General features: G+C 30.5%; 1 protein-coding gene across 1 annotated transcript; it reads right to left on the bottom strand.

The window, feature by feature from the left end:
• Nucleotides 1–15771: 15771 nt before the first annotated feature.
• On the bottom strand, nucleotides 15772–19196 carry LOC111902165 (uncharacterized). Its single transcript, XM_023898026.2, has 4 exons — nucleotides 18943–19196; nucleotides 17801–18743; nucleotides 17385–17531; nucleotides 15772–16533 (listed from the first exon to the last, which is right to left on the bottom strand). The coding sequence occupies exons 1-4, from the start codon at nucleotides 18991–18993 to the stop codon at nucleotides 15992–15994; spliced, it is 1683 nt and encodes a 560-aa protein (XP_023753794.1). The 5' UTR covers nucleotides 18994–19196; the 3' UTR covers nucleotides 15772–15991.
• Between the last annotated feature and the right edge of the window lie 266 nt (nucleotides 19197–19462).

The following is a 19462-nucleotide window of genomic DNA, read 5'->3' as shown; positions in this document are numbered from 1 at the left end:
AATGTTAGTTTATGTAGATAAAAAACACTATTGATAAACAACAGAATTGTAAAGATGTGTAATTATAATATGGTTAAAACAGTTTAATCAATTTCTTCTTTGATATTATAATTGAGTATCTGTTTTTTTTTATCAATTTGAAGGCTTCATAATCGTAATATCAAGCTTTGTATGTAACTGTTACTGTATCTACCTATTCAGCTCACTAAGTTGTCTCATTTTTTTAATGTATTTGTTTCATTCATCTTCACTGCTCTTTTTATTGATTTCTTTGTGTATGTATCTGTTACCGTATGTATATAAAATCATATATCAATAAAGTTTCAAATGCAATTATAATATGGATATCATAATGTTAGTGTATGTAGATAAAAAAAACACTCTTGATAAACAACAGAATTGTAAAGATGTGTAATTATAATATGGTTAAAACAGTTTAATCAGTTTCTTCTTTGATATTATAATATATTGCTATCTTCTTATTTCTTATTTCTTATGCTATTAATTAAATTTGCAAATTTCCTATTGCTATGTTCAACATAATTGATTTAATTTTTTATTGTGTGTATATGGTTTAAACAGTTTCTGTTTTACTTTTATAATATGTTGCTATTTTCTTATTTTTTTTATTTCTTATGCTATCAATTCTTTGTAGGAAATGAATATAGGTAATAAAGTATACCTAAAAGACATTGAAAGTTTGGCTGATGATTCACATCTCAAACTACAGGTTTTAAAGATGTCGAATTTCATAAGGAATAATATTGTTTTATCCATTGAAATGATCGTCATGGACGAAGAGGTTTGTTATATTTTTTTAAAACTACTAAATATTACATATGTTTCAATCAATACGAATTTATTTTTGGTGAACATGGAACAAAATATCAGTCTCGTGTATTTAACCAAAATTTTTCTAGATTTGGTCATCTGTTAAAGGAAGATCAAAGTTACATCATTTTAAAACCTAGTATGGCTGCTGCGAAAAATGGTTTTAGTGTTACCGATCAAAGACAAACCATTACTTTGGATTAGAAAACTATTATAAAAATATGTGAGGATTTTTCAGGTCCAGTTAATGGTTTTGTGTTTGTTGAATTTAATTCTATCATCAAACAAACTTTCCCAAGAGAGTCATTCTTTGGTTAGTTGTTAAATTTTATTCCATCCAATTCTACCATCGAACAAACTTGCCCAATAGAGTCATTCTTTGGTTTTGTGTTTGTTGAATTTAATTATATCATCGAACAAACTTGCCTAAGAGAGTCATATTTTGGTTAGTTGTTAAATTTTATTCCATTCAGTTTTACAATTCTTGTGTAACTACTTACCTACAAATAAAATCCTTATAAAAATACAATATTAGTCTTCTAATTTAATGATATATTATTTATTACATAATTAAATTTAAAATTTTATTTAACATTAACACCCGTGGGTTCCACGGGTTTTCACCTAATATATATATATATATATATATATATATATATATATATATATATATATATATATATATATATATAGAGAGAGAGAGAGAGAGAGAGAAAAGAAAGAGAATGATTAGGTGTGGTTAATTGTGGTGGTGCCCACAACACACCATTTCATCTCATCATCACAAAGATATGAGGTGGTGTTCACATTCCGACAACCTTGCCACAAGTGTTCGTTGCTAGTACTCAGAAAGCCTTACACGTTGTTGTGAATTGTTGTAAAATGTTCATGATCTAATAACAACCAAGTTAAGTGAATTGATACTAACAAGTGAATACCAAAACTAAATGGATCCTTATTGGCAAGCCTCATAATATTGGACAAAACGAATATAAATAAAGTAAACAATAAGTCATACGACCAAACAAACGCATAATTTATGTAGTTCCCCTAGCTATATTAATATGATAGTGTATGTTGACACAAGAAGAAGAGAGTAGATGCTTGCTTACTGCTAGCTGGTTTTTATAAATTTTCTTAACTATCAAGAAAAAGATAGTAGATCTTTATTCAAAAGGGAACCTGAAAGAAGCACAATCCTAGGCAACTACTGATACATTCAGAGAAAATTGCTCCGCAAACGGCCCAAAACCCCAGATAAGAATCCCCATTGAGAGTCGGAATTATCAGATGAGCTTCCCGCAATCCTAAACTGAAACGCAATCGCATCGATTCTAGTCGTTTGCATAACTTTGTAACATGATTTATAGCAACAATCGTGAGATCCCACCACAAATGCATACATCCCATGATAGGTTACATCTTGTGACGACGATATAAATAATAACTTATTTTTACTTTTTTCAGATGCCTCAGTCACCCCTACTCCTTCCATGATCATATATATATATATATATATATATATATATATATATATATATATATATATATATATATATATTAGGGGAAAATGACTTAAAAGCCCAAAAAAGTTTCCAAACCATTCAAAAAATCTCAATCATGTTTTGTCTGTTCAAAAAAACCCAACGAACTTAACTTTTTGTCTAAAAAGTCCAACAAAGTTCCAAACCGTTCAAAAAATCCCAATTTTGTTTTGTTTAAGTTCATTGGATTTTTTTTAAATAGTCAAAACATAATTGGAGTTTTTTAAACGTTTTGGAAACTTTGTTGGTCTGACTAGTCATTATCCCGATACGGTAATAAGCCATGTCATCTATTTCTCTTATTTGACTTTCAGGAAAATGTAACTTAGTTGGGTTTTTTAGACAAAATGTTAAGTTCGTTGGGTTTTTTTGGACAGACAAAACATGATTGAGGTGTTTTGAACAGTTTGGAAACTTCGTTGGGTTTTTAAGTCATTTTCCCTATATATTAGCAATACTAATATTATTTTATTATATAGCAATATTCCATTGTTTCAAAGCTCCACCATATACTTACGTTCAAAGAAAATAAAGTTTGACAACATGATGAAGGCATTTTCTTATACGTTGCATTCTCTTTGAAGCTAAGTTTTTAGTACTAATATAAAAGGTAGCTGCTAGCTGAAAATTAAGAAACCTTTAAATTTTTTTGTAAAAAATAGCTAATAAATTAGTTATAAGATATAAAATGAAATTAAAAAAAAAACACTTTGAAGAACTTGCTTTTTATAATTAATTAAAGGTGTGTTTGAGAAATTTTAAAAAAAATATCAAAAACTAGTCTAAAATTTTTTTTAAAACTAATTTATAAGCTACTTTTAGGTTACAAAAAATGACTACTTAAAAAAAACCTCAAAAAAGAAAAACAAAATAAGTAATTAATTTTATAATATGATACATCAAGATGACAAGGTGATCCCTTTTCTCTAGTTTTATTTACTATTGCCATGAAAGGACTTCGTTGACTCTTAAAGAAGCTATTTCAAGAAATGAGTTTCATGGGGGTCGAAGATTAGAACTTACAAGTTTGAGATATCTCGTTTCTTTTATATCGGTGGTGCCATGTTACTTTTTGCATGGTCTCTTGAAAATGCGAGGGTATGGTTATGAGTAACTCTGGTATCATTGATTATTTTGCTACCTTTTATTTACCTTGGTTTGTCGGTTGGGCCGAAAAATATTAATCAACTAGAAGGTTGGAAGGTTGTCTCAGATATATTTACTAGCAAGCTTTCTAATTGGAAGACTAAGATATTATAAATTCATGGTAGACTTACTCTTCTAAAGTGGGTTTTGTAAAGTTTTTGTATTTATTACATGTCAATGTTTAAAGTCCTAAACACACTTTTAAAACTAAGGGAGTCCTTGAGAAATGATGTTGAGATTTTAAAGCATAGATACAGGCCCGCCGTGACATTTTAGAGGCCATGTGTGAAATCAAAGTGAGGCCATATGTAACTTTTCTTGTAAACTATTATTAAGTAAATTTGTTACCATAAAATTCAAAACTCAAAGTTGCTAACAAGTATCTCGTAAATTCACTACCACAAAATCATATTTTCACTCATCGGATGTTCCAATTTTTGGAATCAAAGATGTCCACTCATTGGATGTTCCAATTTTTGGGATCATAGAAGGACGGGGGGCTATGTCTTCATCTACATAAGACATATCTTTTGGAACTTACAGTTCAACTTCTTCTTGTCTAGGTTCTTCCACAATATCAAGAACTTCTTTTTTAGATTTCACCATAGCTTTATGAACCTCAACCATGTTTTCCGGCACATGAAATTCAACTTCTTCTTCTCTATGTTCTTACAAAACTGATTCTTTCAACATTTGTTTGAGGCAAATCGATTGATAGATCCTCTTTGACTATAAATAAATTGTTCTTTTTGTTTTCTTTTATGTTTCAAACAACCAAATTCAAAATTTATAGTTTAAGGCATTTTTTTACCCCAAAAAACCAATGTTAGTAACTTAACTATATATATTTGTAATTCTTATCAAATACAATGTTTAAAACAGATATAGCATCAAACAAATTCTTATTTCTAATCTTTCGAACTATTAGACTATATTATATAAATATTAGAAGCCAAAAAATGGGAATCCATTGCCTGTGTCCCCTAAAATTCATCAATATGCTACTATGTCCTCTCAATACCAAACATTGAAAAATTGAAGAAATAAAACACAATACTATACAAAAAATCAAGCCAAAAACATTGTTTTTGACGTTTTCTACTTCATTACGGGTTCATAAATAAATCATTCAAATAAAAAATTTGTTTGGGAGAGAAAGCAATCAAGCACAGTTGGGACTTAGACAATTTAATGAGATAAAATATACTAACATGTAGACAGAGAGCCAGTTAGAGGACTTAGATTGGGAAAAGCTGAATACCAACGACTCAACGAGATATCAAGATTGAAGACAACAAAACGTCAGTTCCGAAAAGAGACACGCTCAACTTCTAGTTATTGCGCCTACTTGGGCGATAACCTAATATCGTGGTCCTCCAAGCCTCAACCAACACTCTCCCGATCTAGTGCTGAAGCAGAATACTGGGGAGTTGCAAATGTCGTTTCTGAAACATGTTGGATCTGAAATTTGATGTTGGAGCTTCGTGTCCCTCCAACTACAGACACGCCAATCTACTGTGACTAACTTTAGCACAATTTACTTATCATGCAACCCGGTTCAACATCAATGTACCAAGCACATCGAGTTCGACATTCATTTCATTCGGGAAAAAGTCACTCGGGGTCAAGTTCGTATTCCACATTCCCTCTCGCTATCAAATTGCGGATATCTTCACAAAGGGTCTACATTTCATTCTCTTCAACGATTTCAAGAACAATCTCAACGTTCGTCATCCACCCGATTCGACTGCGGTGGTATATTGGCCGAAGATATCCTTCCTCATATTGAAGAAGTATTAATATAGTTGATAGACTTTATCTTTATTGTAGATAGCGACAGTATGTTGTATAAATACAAATTGTAAATCATTGGAATGAGATATAGGAAATATACCAATTAACATGTTCTATAATAAATTAATATAAGAATTATTAATTTAAAGTTACTAACAAGAATATATTTATTCTAATAATATATATATATATATATATATATATATATATATATATATATATATATATATATAGAGAGAGAGAGAGAGAGAGGAGGGTTCAATTGAGAAAAAAAAAGGTTGAGAATGAGGGAATCATTCACAGCCACTAATTTATTTTTGCCGCAAAAGCCTCCGTCGTACCAGCAGAAATGGGAAAGGAATAGACATGTGTTTTCCAACAAAACATGTTTCTTTAAACTATGCTAATCATTACCTTAATATATACAAAAACATAGTTTTTCGTTTTTTTTTTAATTTTTAAAAAGCTATTTTTATCAAAAAATGATTTTAAATATACCAAAATTCATGATTTTTCATTCTCTACAAATAGACATCCATATTGATATAGTTTTAAGATAAAATAAAAAATTTATTTTTTTTATATTTTCAGCTATCGTTATTCATAAGTGAATAAAAATGAATCATGTTTTTACTACAGTACATTCGTTATTCAGTTAAGAATAAAAACTATGATTATTATTTTTTTTTATTATTTTTACAATTTAAGTATCATTCATATATGAATATAACATATAATAAACATAGTATATTCATATTTAAATATTAGACGATGCATTCACTTATGAATATTACATAGTATATTCACTTGTGAATATTAGATGATATATTCACTTATGAATATTAGATTATATTTTCATATCTGAATATTCAGAGTATTACATGGTATATCACATGTGATTATTACATAGTATATTCATTTGTGAATATTAGATGATATATTCACTTATGAATATTACACAGTATATTCACATATGAATATTACACAGTATATTCACATATGAATATTATAATGTATTTTCACAAATATATATAATTTTTATATGTTATTCACATATGAATAACATACAGACTTTCCTGTCAAATGATCCAACCAAACACACCATACATTTCTATCCAAAAAAGATAAAACAATAGCAAACAAACATCCATGAAATCATTGTCATCCGTTTTCTTTCCTGTCAAATGAAACAAACCAAACTCCCTTCGTTATCGTTGATTTCCAGTCAAACCCCTTTCTCCATATGTTCATGACGAACACACCAAACCTGATCAAATCCTTTTCCCCCATCTACTCACCCGTTGAACATCGATCACCCAAACACCCACCTAACTGATTTACAATCAAAATAAAAGAAACGAAAAGAGGACCGTACCAATTGAAGCAGCAACTACCCCATCGAGATCCTTCAGCACTTCCCGTCGATTACCACAGCCAAAGGCCACCATCTTCTAGACTATTTCCGTCGATTGGAACCTCGGTTTCCCTTTATGCCTTGGCTCGTTGACCCACTAACACTGATGTCATCTTCCCTCGCCTCCCTCTCTCTTCATTTCTCGCCGGCAGGGAGCAAATGAGAGGCAGTGGACGTCTGACCCAATCTCCTAGCAAAACCAAACCCTTGCTTCTGGCTTCTTTCCGATCGCAATCTCCTAGCAAAACCAAACACCTCCTCCTTTGGTCTAGTCAAAACCACGGAGACCATCTCGGTTTGCGAGTCGGGCGACGAACCTCCGTGCTTCTCCCCCTTAATCAGACGAAGACGAGCATCGGAGAATCTTCACCTTGGTCTCCTTTGCTGCCGACGATAGGAGGTGAACGAAGGGTTGCTGCAAAGCCCGCTGTGTTCGTTCATCGATTCGCTTCTCGTTTTCCTCTCGCCATCATCTGCTTCGTATCCCTTTTACGGCTTTACCCGATAAAAAAATGGATTGATGATTGTTTAAACGAAAAAATCTGGATGATTGTTGAAAATTGGAGAAGAAATTTGGATGATGAACGATAAATGGGTTTGAACTACAGATACGTATTTAATATTAAAGGTTGTTCTCATATTTACAAGTTTGCCACCGTGTCTTTTTATACTTGAATAAAATGAGTGGCTGAGAATGATTCCCTCATTCTCAACCTTTCTCTCTCTCTCTCTCTCTCTCTCTCTCTCTATATATATATATATATATATATATATATATATATATATATATATATATATATATATATATATATATATATATATATATATATATATATATATATAACTGCACAAGACACCGAATATTGTCTAATAATTTAATAAAACTATATATATATATATATATATATATATATATATATATATATATATATATATATATATATATATATATATATATATATATATATATATATATATATATATATATATATAACTGCACAAGACACCGAATATTGTCTAATAATTTAATAAAACTGTGTTGTTCCGAAAAATATAAATAAAGGTACAAGTAACTCCTTTCTATTAAACACCAAAAAAAACAAATTCGGACATGTAAATTTATGAAGTGATTTATCATTGGACTTGCAAGCAACTAATTTTTACGTGGTTATCTATACATTAAATGAAATAATTTTTTATAGAAAATATATACGTTCAAATTTGTGATTTTCGTTTATTTAGTTTTCCAAGCCAAAGACGAAAAGTAAAAAATATGTTCTACAGCAAATAAGACTTTAAAATACTATCGTAGCTACAATATTTATATAATAGAAAATTAATCTCTAATCTCTAAATATTACTAAAAGAGAATCCTTAATTCACCAATGAAGCAATCATGAACCTTTATTGCATTTCAATCCTATGTTTTCCACCATTAGATTAAATTGCTAACATTATCTTATTCAAATAAAATTCAAACACAATTACATTTAATTATAGAATCTTTAATAATTATAGAATTTTTAAATTCAATAATTACATTATTAGCATATCATTCTATTTATATACGAGATATGAGTTTCTCTAATTAATATTGTTCCTAATTTAACTCTATTATTTATAGCTTCTGACTTCAAAATTCAAACCCGTTTAGTTTTTATTTATTTTTTTAAAAAAAAACTCATTAAATAAGCATATCAATAATTTGGTCATTAATCTATAAAATCTAATCTAATCTTATTAAATTAGCAAAATATTTAAGAGTCAAAAATAAAATCAATATTATTTATAATTGATCTCCCGGTATATCCCACGTAAAATAAATCAATTTGTGATAATGATTTTGAATTTAAAACTCATTAATTAAGCAAGTCATTTAATTTGAAATTTTGATTCAATATAAATAATATCATTTTTGCAGATGAATAACCGAAAATCTCAAAGATAATATTTTAGGATCCCATTTTTTGGAAGATAATGATTTCCTTATTGAAAAACAACCTATATATACGATTACATTGAAGTTGTTCTTCTTATGACTTTAGATTAAGTCCTATGATTTACAGTGTTCTTCTTCAACGGTCTTATTCTATAATTCTTTTTTCTAGGTTATTTCTTTACCCTGTTCTCATTCTTCTTCTATAATTTCTTGTATTTACTTTTTTTATTACTTGTTATTACTGTATTCCTATTGAGAGGTCATGAAAAAAATTAATCAATCTACTTTAAGTATATTAGTTTCATTCATTTAGTTATAGAAACAAAATTATATCATTTATATTAATTTTTTTAATATGCTGACCTATGTTTGTCAAGAGAAAGTCATAAAAGTCGTTTTAACGTATAATGACAAAACTCGTGGAACGGACCAAAAGCAAGATGAATAAGTTTTTTATTGTTACACTTCAACTTACATGAACAAATACATATATCTTATTCTAAGTTTTTCAATAATTCTTTTATACATATTACTATACTCTTTAGTTAAATTTTCTAATTTTATATTACTGTATTTGTTTATATCAATGGATTTAGTTTCAAAATCGACATTCGAGTACAAGACTTTACCGGTGTAGTGTCACTTACGTTATTTGATCGTAACACAAAGAAACTTCTGGAAAAAACCGCACAAGAGTTGCTTCAAAAATTTAATGTGGTTATCAATATTAACTTCATTTATATAAAACTAATTTTTTAAACTTTTGTCTATCTATTTTTATAACCATTTTTTTTTAATTTTTATGAGGGTAATATGGAGATTTATCCATTTGCTTTAAATGTATTTTTCGATAAAAAGTTGGTATTCAAATTCAAATTTCACATTATAATTTGAAGAACAAAGTTGATGGTTATGCAATCTCAAACTTCACTGTTGATAATACAATGTAACGCTCGTAGATCCGGGCTAGTCAATTAGAGACGTTAAGCATCAAAAATGACTTTTTGATGGAAGATTATTTTGAAGGAATAATCTTAACTAAGTTATAGTATATGTTACAAGGATTCCGTACATCTAAAGAACGCCAAAATCTGAGTTATAACGAAGAAATTATGACCTGTCGAAGTTTCGCGACAGAACCGGCACGACGCTGAATGACGTAAAAAGTGAATTTACGTTAGAGTGATATTTAGCCTTAGCGATCTAAAAGAAAGTCGTAGAGTTCGTTAAACCATGAGTGTGCATAAAAAGAACGCCCAAATATGACTTCGTATGAGGAAGTTATGATTTTTCGAAGTTTCGACTTAGCGGTATGCAGCCCGAATACTCGATTTGAGACCGAACGGTTTTTAGCCGAAACAATCTAAATGAGAATCGAATATCTCATTAATTGTAGTAAATCGATAAAAAGATAGGCGAAAACGGACATCGGATGAAGAAGTTATGATTTTATAACGGAGTTTTCTTGTCACGGCCTACTAAAAATAAATAATAAAAATAAATTCAAAATTAGCCGACGGAGTCTAAACGAAAGTTGTAGAGCGTAGTCTCACCTACGCGGGGATATAAAGAACGTCGAAAACGGAGTTCGTATGAGGAAGATATGAATTTTTGAAGTTTATTAAATATTTCCGATATTTAATTTAAATATAAATTCGATATTATCCCGAAGGGGGGGGGGAGTCAGCGTTCTTATCCCCATTACGCCCAGCGTAGTTCGGGCTTCCAGACCCCTATAAAAGGAAGTCGAGGGCAACCGAGTTCTATTGCTCTATTCTTCCTTCCTCTCACGTTTTTACCTCGTTTTGCGTGCAACTTATACCTCGAAGCCCCGGTATCATTCCCGAGCCCCGAAGCAAGTCCCGAGGCCCCGAAGATCCCGAGAAGTTCAATTCCCAAGCCGAAGCTCTGCCCGCGAGGAGTCCAGTTTTTGTGAAGATCTTCCAAATCTGCCGAAGAATACTACTTCTACAAGCCGTAGTGCTGTCTGATCATCTTCTAATCAAGTGGGTGTGTAGTTACTTTCTTCTAAACACATAAATATTAAATATTTGTTATGAAATACGTGCTATGTGTTTATATATTGTTTGTTTATTTGAGATATTGGTGGAATGGATGAACTATATAGGTTTTAATGAGTTAAACTGTATATGTAATTTATATCTACAAATATGTTGGGTAGGACATGGGTAGATGAGATCGATGAGTATGGATCAGATCAAGAGGTTAGTTTTAGATCCGTTAGTATGGACTAGACCAAGAGGGTAGTTTTAGATCCGTGAGTATGGATCAGGTAAAGAGATAAACTTGCTATTAGTCCGGGAGTATGGATTAAGACTAAGTTAATTGTCCCTAGTCTGGGAGTATGGATTGGGCACAGTTATAGATCCGGGAGTATGGATCAGATATGGATTAAGATTAAGTTAATTGTCCCTAGTCCGGGAGTATGGATTGGGCACAGTTATAGATCCGGGAGTATGGATCAAATCAGGATTAAAGTATAGTTAATTGTCGCTATTCTGGGAGTATGGAATGGGTACAATTATTGATCCGGGAGTATGGATCAGATCAGGAGGTTAGTTTTAGATCCGTGAGTATGGATCAGGTAGTTTTAGATCCATGAGTATGAAGGTTAGTTTTAGATCCGTGAGTATGGATCAGGTTAAAAGGTTAGCTTTAGATCCGTGAGTATGGATCGGGTAAAGAGGATAGTTTTAGATCCGTGAATAGGGATCAGGTAAAGAGGTAAATTTTAGATACGGGAGTTTAGATCGTGTCGTTGTGAGGATCGATGGGTGGGATAAGAGTTGCCTTTATATGGTGAAATTGTACAAGTTTGAATGTTCTATATTTATAAATATATGATATAATATTGTGGGAGGAAAACCCTATATGCTCACCAGGCTCCCAAGCCTGACCCACTCAGTTTTCTTTGTATCACAGGTATCAATACGAAGACATATTTCACAGAGAGATTTAAAAGAGATATAAATCATTAGTGTAATTGAATGTAAGTTCTGTTTATGCTTATATGTCTGTATCGGAACATGACATCCCGAGGTTTTATTATTAAATGAAAATACATTCTCTTTGAGAAATGTTTTGATAAGTTATTATCATATCTTGTTTTGGGAACAAATTCCGCAAACGTTTTCTTTAAAAGATTACTCTGATTTTATAAAACAAAGCATAAACAAATCGGTCTTTTCTGGCCGTGAAAATGGGGATGTCACATACAATAATTGTTGAATTGGAAAAAAATTTAACATCGAACAAGAAACATTCTTTTACGAAGAATACTACAAATATTACACTTATTAAATTTTGTTTTTTGTATTTCAGTTGACCAACTAACATATTTCTATGTACTAAAAATATAGGCGTCATAATCCGATTCGTTTAATGTTTTATTGGCAGAAGTCAGATCTCAAGACACATTAAACTAGAAGGTTTTAAATATAATATAACTAAATCTAATATTTTAAAAACTTTAAAATGTTATTAACTTTTAGATTGACATATGAATTTATTTTCTACATTTAGGATGTTGTTTCGTTTACTGGTGATAACGCCACACTCGCTTCGAATCTTGATAAAAACACTGCAACAAGTCCACTAACTAAGTGGACATCCTTTAAAAAAATGTATGGACATGAAGAATTAAAACGCAAACTGTAAGATGTTTACGATGTTGATAATCTAACAAACATGTCCTCAAACAAACGACCATCAACATCAATGACAAATTGTACTTCTAGAGAAGGCAAACCAAAACTGTTAATTCCAGAGCAAGATAAATAATATATGATTTTCATGATTTTGTTTGAGTAGTTGAGTGGTTTGAATATTATTTATTTCATATTTTGTTTACATACTATTTGGTTTTGGTGTTTGATTTTTGATGACTTTATTTCATACTATTCGTTTTGGGTTAGAATTTTGATCATTTGAATACATTTTGGGTTTTATGAAATGTTGAATTATTCATCTATTTTCCTTTTAGGTTTAAACTCAGATGAATTTAGAAATTTAATCATATTTTACCCTATTATTCCGTTTGAATGTGAATATTTCAACATTGTTACAATTTTATTCATTACAAACTCAATATAAATATTAGAAAACTACCACTTTTTAGGAAATTGTAAACTTTTTTTAAATCTTTTAACCGTTATAAAACAATTATTTATATTTCTTGTGAAATTATTTATAAATTTATTAGTAATATTTACCATTGAAATATTATTATTTTTAGATATTAATGATATCATACAATTTTGTAGATTTAAATAATAAAACTCATTACAATGATGCTAGAGAGACACGAAGACTAAGACGTTTACATTTACAAAATAGAATATTGATATCTATGTCTAAAAGAGAAACTTTATTCCATCATCTAAAGCAATAAAGACTTTTGATTGTGTTTCACTTATACATTTCCACCCTTAAATCAAATTGCTTATGTCATATTGACCAATGTTTGGTCAAACACGTTGTCCATTAATGTTTCCGCTCAAACCTTCACCAATTTCCTCTATCCCTAAAATAAAATTCAAAATTCAAAATTCAAAATTCAAATCTTCTCCAAATTTAAAGTCGTAATGTATGCAATGACCATCCTATATTTTTGCAAATCAACATGATATATCTTCATAATTATTCTATTTCTTTCTCAGTGTAGATCGATGGTACCAAAATTCATCAAGGAAAAAACAGTCATCTTGAATTTAAATCTTATTAATATAGTAAATACCTAAAGTTTTGAAAGTAATAATCAGTTTGATACATGTTAAATTACAATTGCTCGATTTTCAACTATCTAACTTAATAATTGTATGTATTTATTCTTAAACTTACCATTTTTTATAATGTTATTGATTATATTTACTATATTTAAGTTTAATTTGCAGATAATTTTACTTGAAAGTGATGAACATTAATTGATGTTTGTATTGAAGCTTGAGGATGATGCAAAACTCTAAATACCTTAGTGGTAATATCCTATATACTTAATAATTGAGTATTTCGAAAAAAAATATTTTTCATTAACTTTGATAACAAATTTGTTCAATTAAGCATATTTTTATGCTTATAAATTTGTTTTCTCTACTCACTTGTACTTATCATCTTGAAGATGAGAAAACATTAACCATGACTTCATTGAAAAGTGCCAAAAAGATCATATTGGTCATACCTTTCTGACATGAGCTTCAAATGTTCTTTGCTCAATTCTTTGTTTTTTTTATTTATATCGTTTTTGTGTATTTGATTTGTTTCTTCAAGAAACTCGATTTTCTACTAATTTTGATAAAAAAAAATGTTGAATTAAGCATACTTTTATGACTATAAATTTTTCAATTTTCTATTAATAAATCAAGTGTAAATGAATTTGAACAATTGTTAAATTCCATATTCTATATTGTAGTTAATGCACTAATTAATCAAATAATAATACATGTCCAAGTGGTTGGGTACCTCCAGGACAATAAGCAAACATGCAAATTATAAGCAATTTCACAATATTGTATTTTTTTTACTAGGTTTAAATTAACAATTACTTCTTTCACTTGCTTAAGACTATTGATTACTCATATAGGTTTGTAATAAAATAAAATTTTGATAAACTGAAAAAATTGTTCAACAAAACCTAATTGGTTATATATCAATTTAGGCTTCTTTTTGTGTTGTCATGTTTATGGATTTGGCTATGTAGGATTCATTTGAAGTTCTATTTCTCTACAAGAATGCTAATGTTCACATTCATGTAGAAACAATCATAATTGGTAAGTATTCCAAATGATTTTTCACTTATATTAATCAAAAGTGTTACTTTAAATTGTGCGTTCTTATAGAAGTCACACCGGTTGTCACTATAGAGATCTTCTAGAGGTCTATAGAAGAATTCTAGCGACTCTATGAATAATTTTGTTGCGTTTTCAATGAAGGATCACTCTATCAACATTCGTTCTCTAAAGTTATTTCTCTTATTTTTGATATACATGTGTGTCACAACAATAAGGCAGAAAGGGGTGTTAGTAACCATTAAAGATGAAAAGGTAAGATATAATTTAAGAATATTATATAAAGTATAAATTGTGGATTTGTTATATTTATTTCAGTGAAAAATATGTTGTTTCATTGCTAGGTTATATATTTGAGTTTTTTTTTTTTGTAATTTGATTTTTACAAGTTTGATCTAAATTTAATAATTGAAGCAGGTAGGAAAGATATGTGCTAACGATTTTGAATTTCTATTGCCCTCCAGAAACCAACTGTAGCCTCATAGACTGTTCCTTCATATCTTGGTAGGTCTTAGCATTTCCCTAAATTTGGCTACAAGAAGTCATGGATGCACTTCTTGAATCAATCCTCTAAACTGGATTTCATTTGTTAGTTGGATGTAGTGACCAAAATATAAGATTTGTGAAAATTCATTATTATTTATTAGTGTTAACCTTTGGCCAATTATGAAACTAATATTATATTTTTGTTCATAACATGTTTTTTTTCTTGTAATAATTTCTTTGATCAGAAGATATGTATATGTGATTGGGTGTAGCCTGAAAAATCATATTTTAATTCTTATAAGGAAAAAATACTTTATAAATTTACCAAATTAAAATATCTGAATTTGATGTTTATGGTTATGACAATGCACTTAAACTGTAGTGTTTATCGAATTTATTTGCAGAATTTAATGTTGCTGGTACATATAACAACTTATTATTGCTTTTGGTTTCAAAGGGCCAATATCAAAAGAGTCACGTGAGCCTCCATGGAGGTTGGTACACCAGACAAAGTCAATTCATAAAGCTACTACACAACATGTTTTAATCAGGAAGTTGCATCGTGTTGTAATAAAACAAAGGTCACGTGGATCATTTATGTTAAAAATTACTGTATTAAAAATCAAATTGCTTTAATATAAATATTAAATATTTTTATTTAATAAGTTTGGTTCAAAAAGTCTAAAAATCTATCTAACTAACATTTTTTATTAAAATTTCACCTAAGACAATGTCACCTATTAATGTAATATGTATGAAATTTATGTTCCCCGCGTTTAACGCAGATCATAATCTAGTATAATTATTATAACAATGGGTTTCATAACTGGCATTTCCGGTTATGGACAAAAATATAGCAATAGAATTATAACAATTGTTATTTGCACTATATACAAAGTAAAATATTTACATGTGTTTCTTCCATATCTCCTAAATCCCAACAATCTCAATATCCATCGCATGGATATCGATCTCATTCTCAATCCAATACATGTCATGTGTGTTGTCTTGTCATGTCATATCCTGTATCAGCCTAAACTGCTCTAAGTAAAACTCCTTCGCTTCGTGTTCTTCGAATGACATTCTTTGACCCAACGATCAAACGTTTATTACTCAAATCATGAAAATTATGCCGTACATTCCCCGTCTTCATCCCACTCGGTGGCAAACGAACATGTCGACAATGAGAACTTGCGTTTTGACTTTTCCGGCAATGAGTTGACTTCCGCATCCCACGGTCAAACGGGCCAAGTTGGCTAGCCCGGTTGACCGGATCTTTTAATGAGCCCGGTTTAATTGACTGTCGATTGTAATAAGCTAAATGTGGGAGGAGCCCGGTTAGATACTTTTTGAGGTGTTCATCACCTACATTTTTTTGGGCCGGGTTACCCTCAAGCCCGATGGCTTGTAATGAGTTATAATTAGCTGCAAGCTGGCCTAGGCTCTTTGTGGTGGACAACTTGTTGAAACGAAGATCCAAGACTTTTAGTTTTAAAAGACGGTGGAGACCCTCAACCTCGCTTATTTTGTTTCCGGCTAAGTATAGTTCTTTTAATGATGAACAAGCTGCTAGACCTTTCAAATGATTGAGAACTCAATATTGTTATGTTATTTGTGAAAATAAATGGCTAAATGCAAGAAATAGCAATGGAATTTTTATTTATTTGTGTATTATAGCATCCTACTTTCATTATTTATATTATTGAGTTGTCTGTAAAAGAAAGGCTAAATGCAAGAAATACTAATGCCATTTTATTTAGTTGTGTATTTTAGCATCCTACTTTCATTTCTTTTGCTTACCATTTCGTGCTTATTATTATTTTCCTACTCACGCATTGTACTTTGAAAAATCTACCAATTATAGCATTATACTTTCAATTTTTTTTTCTTATTAGGACAATATAATTTGAAAAATCTACCCAATTATTGCAATAAAAAATATCACTTTGTATTTTGGATGCAATGCCGTGATTGAAAGAACTAAGTAGGATGCTATAATAAACAAATCAAAGTAAGTACGTTGCTATTAGTATTTTTTGCATTAAACATGTAATATGGAAAAACATAGTAACTCTAGTGACGAGCGAATTATAATAAATAGCAACTACTTATACTCCATGTAAATTTGGTCTCTAGACTTTGAAAGTCTTTGCTAGAAGCACTACACTTTTCCAAATTGATTATTTTGAGTAACTTTAACAGAAAAACATGTAAAATGTTGACATGACTAGATGGGTTTTTAACGGTTTTAAAAAATTGATGGTTTCATTTGTCCATTGACCAAACTACTAATGAAATAAAGATTTGTTGCTATTCAATATTATTTTTTTATTATAGCATCCTACTTTAACTTTTTTCTATTACAACATTTTACTTAGAAAATTTTAAATAACTAAAATCTACAAATTTACACAAAGAACACGTACCATGTCCTATTCGAAGTATACGGTTGTAACTCAGATCAAGTGCACGGATTCGAGTAAGTTCCCGTAGCCCTTCAATAACAGAAATATTGTTTTTTGATAAGTTAAGAATATGGAGTCCCTTTGGAAGAATGCCTGCCGTGATCCTAACTGTTAAAATTAATAACATCATCAATCAAAAAAATATTGTAAGAAAAAGTGTCGTACTTTCATTTATTTGATTATTATACCATCATACTTTCATTTCTTCCTCTTACACCATTGCATTTTAAAAAATCTACCAAATTATCGCAACGTCATCCATAAACAACGCAAAATCGAAAGAAATGAAAGTACGATAATAAACAAACAAATAAAACTACATTCCTATTTCTTTCATTTAGCCATTAAAAAAATAACCAAAAACAAGAAGTTCAAACCTATGGTGTTTCCCGATAAATTAAGCTCCTTCATGCTCGAATACGCGCTCAAAAACGGTATTGTAACCAAACCATGGTTAGCCAAATGAGCAGTTGATGATGAACCACTCAATGAAGAAATATAACTTTTTGCAGCATCCATTCCCCGAACCCCTTTCGTCCCTGTTCTCGAAGTGGCTGAACAATCCAAAATAGCGGTTCGAGCGTTTTTCCCATGGTCATCAAGATTCACAGGCTTGTTGACTTCATTGACCGGAGTATAATGAAGATCCATAACCCATTTCTCAATCCGTTTAACTTTAAAATCCTTATTCGCCAATCGATCCCAACTGCGACCCGTATAATCTTCTTGAATTTTTTTCTCTTTTCCCGATTCATCAACCCCCGGGACTATCCAATCTTTAGCGGACCCCACATGGTTACATGAATCCGAACTATCATCCGTAGTGTTTTTTTCAGCTTCGACTCTTTCTAAGGCTTTTAAGTCATCCGTAGATTGAGATTGATCGACCAGTTTAGACAACGAACTGTCAAGAAATGGTAACGAGCTCGATTTGACCAACGACGAAGGAGAATCTCGGTAAAATCTCAACTCGTTTTCCAAGATTTCTTCATGGGATTGTTGGTATCCGGAAGATACCGATTCTTGATTAACGAGATTAGAACTTACTTGAAGTGAATTGGATTTTTGGTTTTCGGGATCTTTATCATCTTTATCTGTGAATTCAATTATGGATTCGGTATTGTGGGAACTCGTGTACTCGGAATCCATGGGGTATTCATCTGCAGATGTTCTTCCATCGTAGTCTATGAGGTCACTCCCGAGGGACACGCTTTTTCTTATGTGTCTTGTTGTTTCGGTTATTTTTTCGGTTTCCATGTTTAGGGTTTTAACTTGTTCCAAAGATTTATGAATTGCTCCGTTAGATATGTAAACGATTTTCTGTATGCAATAAGATATAGAGTTAATAGGGACATTGGGTGTTCTCTTTTCTTGAATATATTTTAAACGTTATTTGAAAGGACGATACTTATATATGGGTGTGAAAAAAAACATGATCTTAGCTAATTTTACATGTATCTCAACAATTCTTACAAAACAATCAAAATATGGTTACTTTTAATCAATTTTGTTCACGCACCTTTGACTTGTGATAGAGAATGGCAGAATAGATGCACAAGAATCTAACCATCTTGGTCAAACCCGACCCGAATTGACTCACATGTTTTTCTACTAGCTTTAGCCGTAGTTAAAGGAAAGTCCAACTAAAACACTACAACGTTTCCAGATATATGATGATCTTGATCTACACAAAGTAGAGTCGCTCCATTTTTATCACCCCACATCCAGGCTGAAAAAAACGATTCTGGCTACTATCAGCTTGATATGTGCCTAATGGATAGTCAAAAAAAAAAAAAAAAAAAACAAATTAATGAACTAAACTGGGTACAAAGGGAATTATTTTACAAGTATTATTAAGATATATTAAATGTCAGAAAAATCGTAATAGGCCGTTTATTGATATTCTATGGGTCAAAAGACATGTGATCATGGTTATATTTTGGTAAGCAGTTTGATGCTTCATTTCAATAATGAGCATTATGGTTGTTATTTTTAGGAAGAGAACCATGAGTCCATGAGCAAGCCCAAAATACACCCTA

The sequence above is a fragment of the Lactuca sativa genome, chromosome 4, assembly GCF_002870075.4.
Source record: "Lactuca sativa cultivar Salinas chromosome 4, Lsat_Salinas_v11, whole genome shotgun sequence".
Classification (NCBI taxonomy): Eukaryota; Viridiplantae; Streptophyta; class Magnoliopsida; order Asterales; family Asteraceae; genus Lactuca; species Lactuca sativa.
The sequence above is the reverse complement of the archived record's forward strand: the minus strand, read 5'-3'. Positions and strand labels throughout refer to the sequence as shown.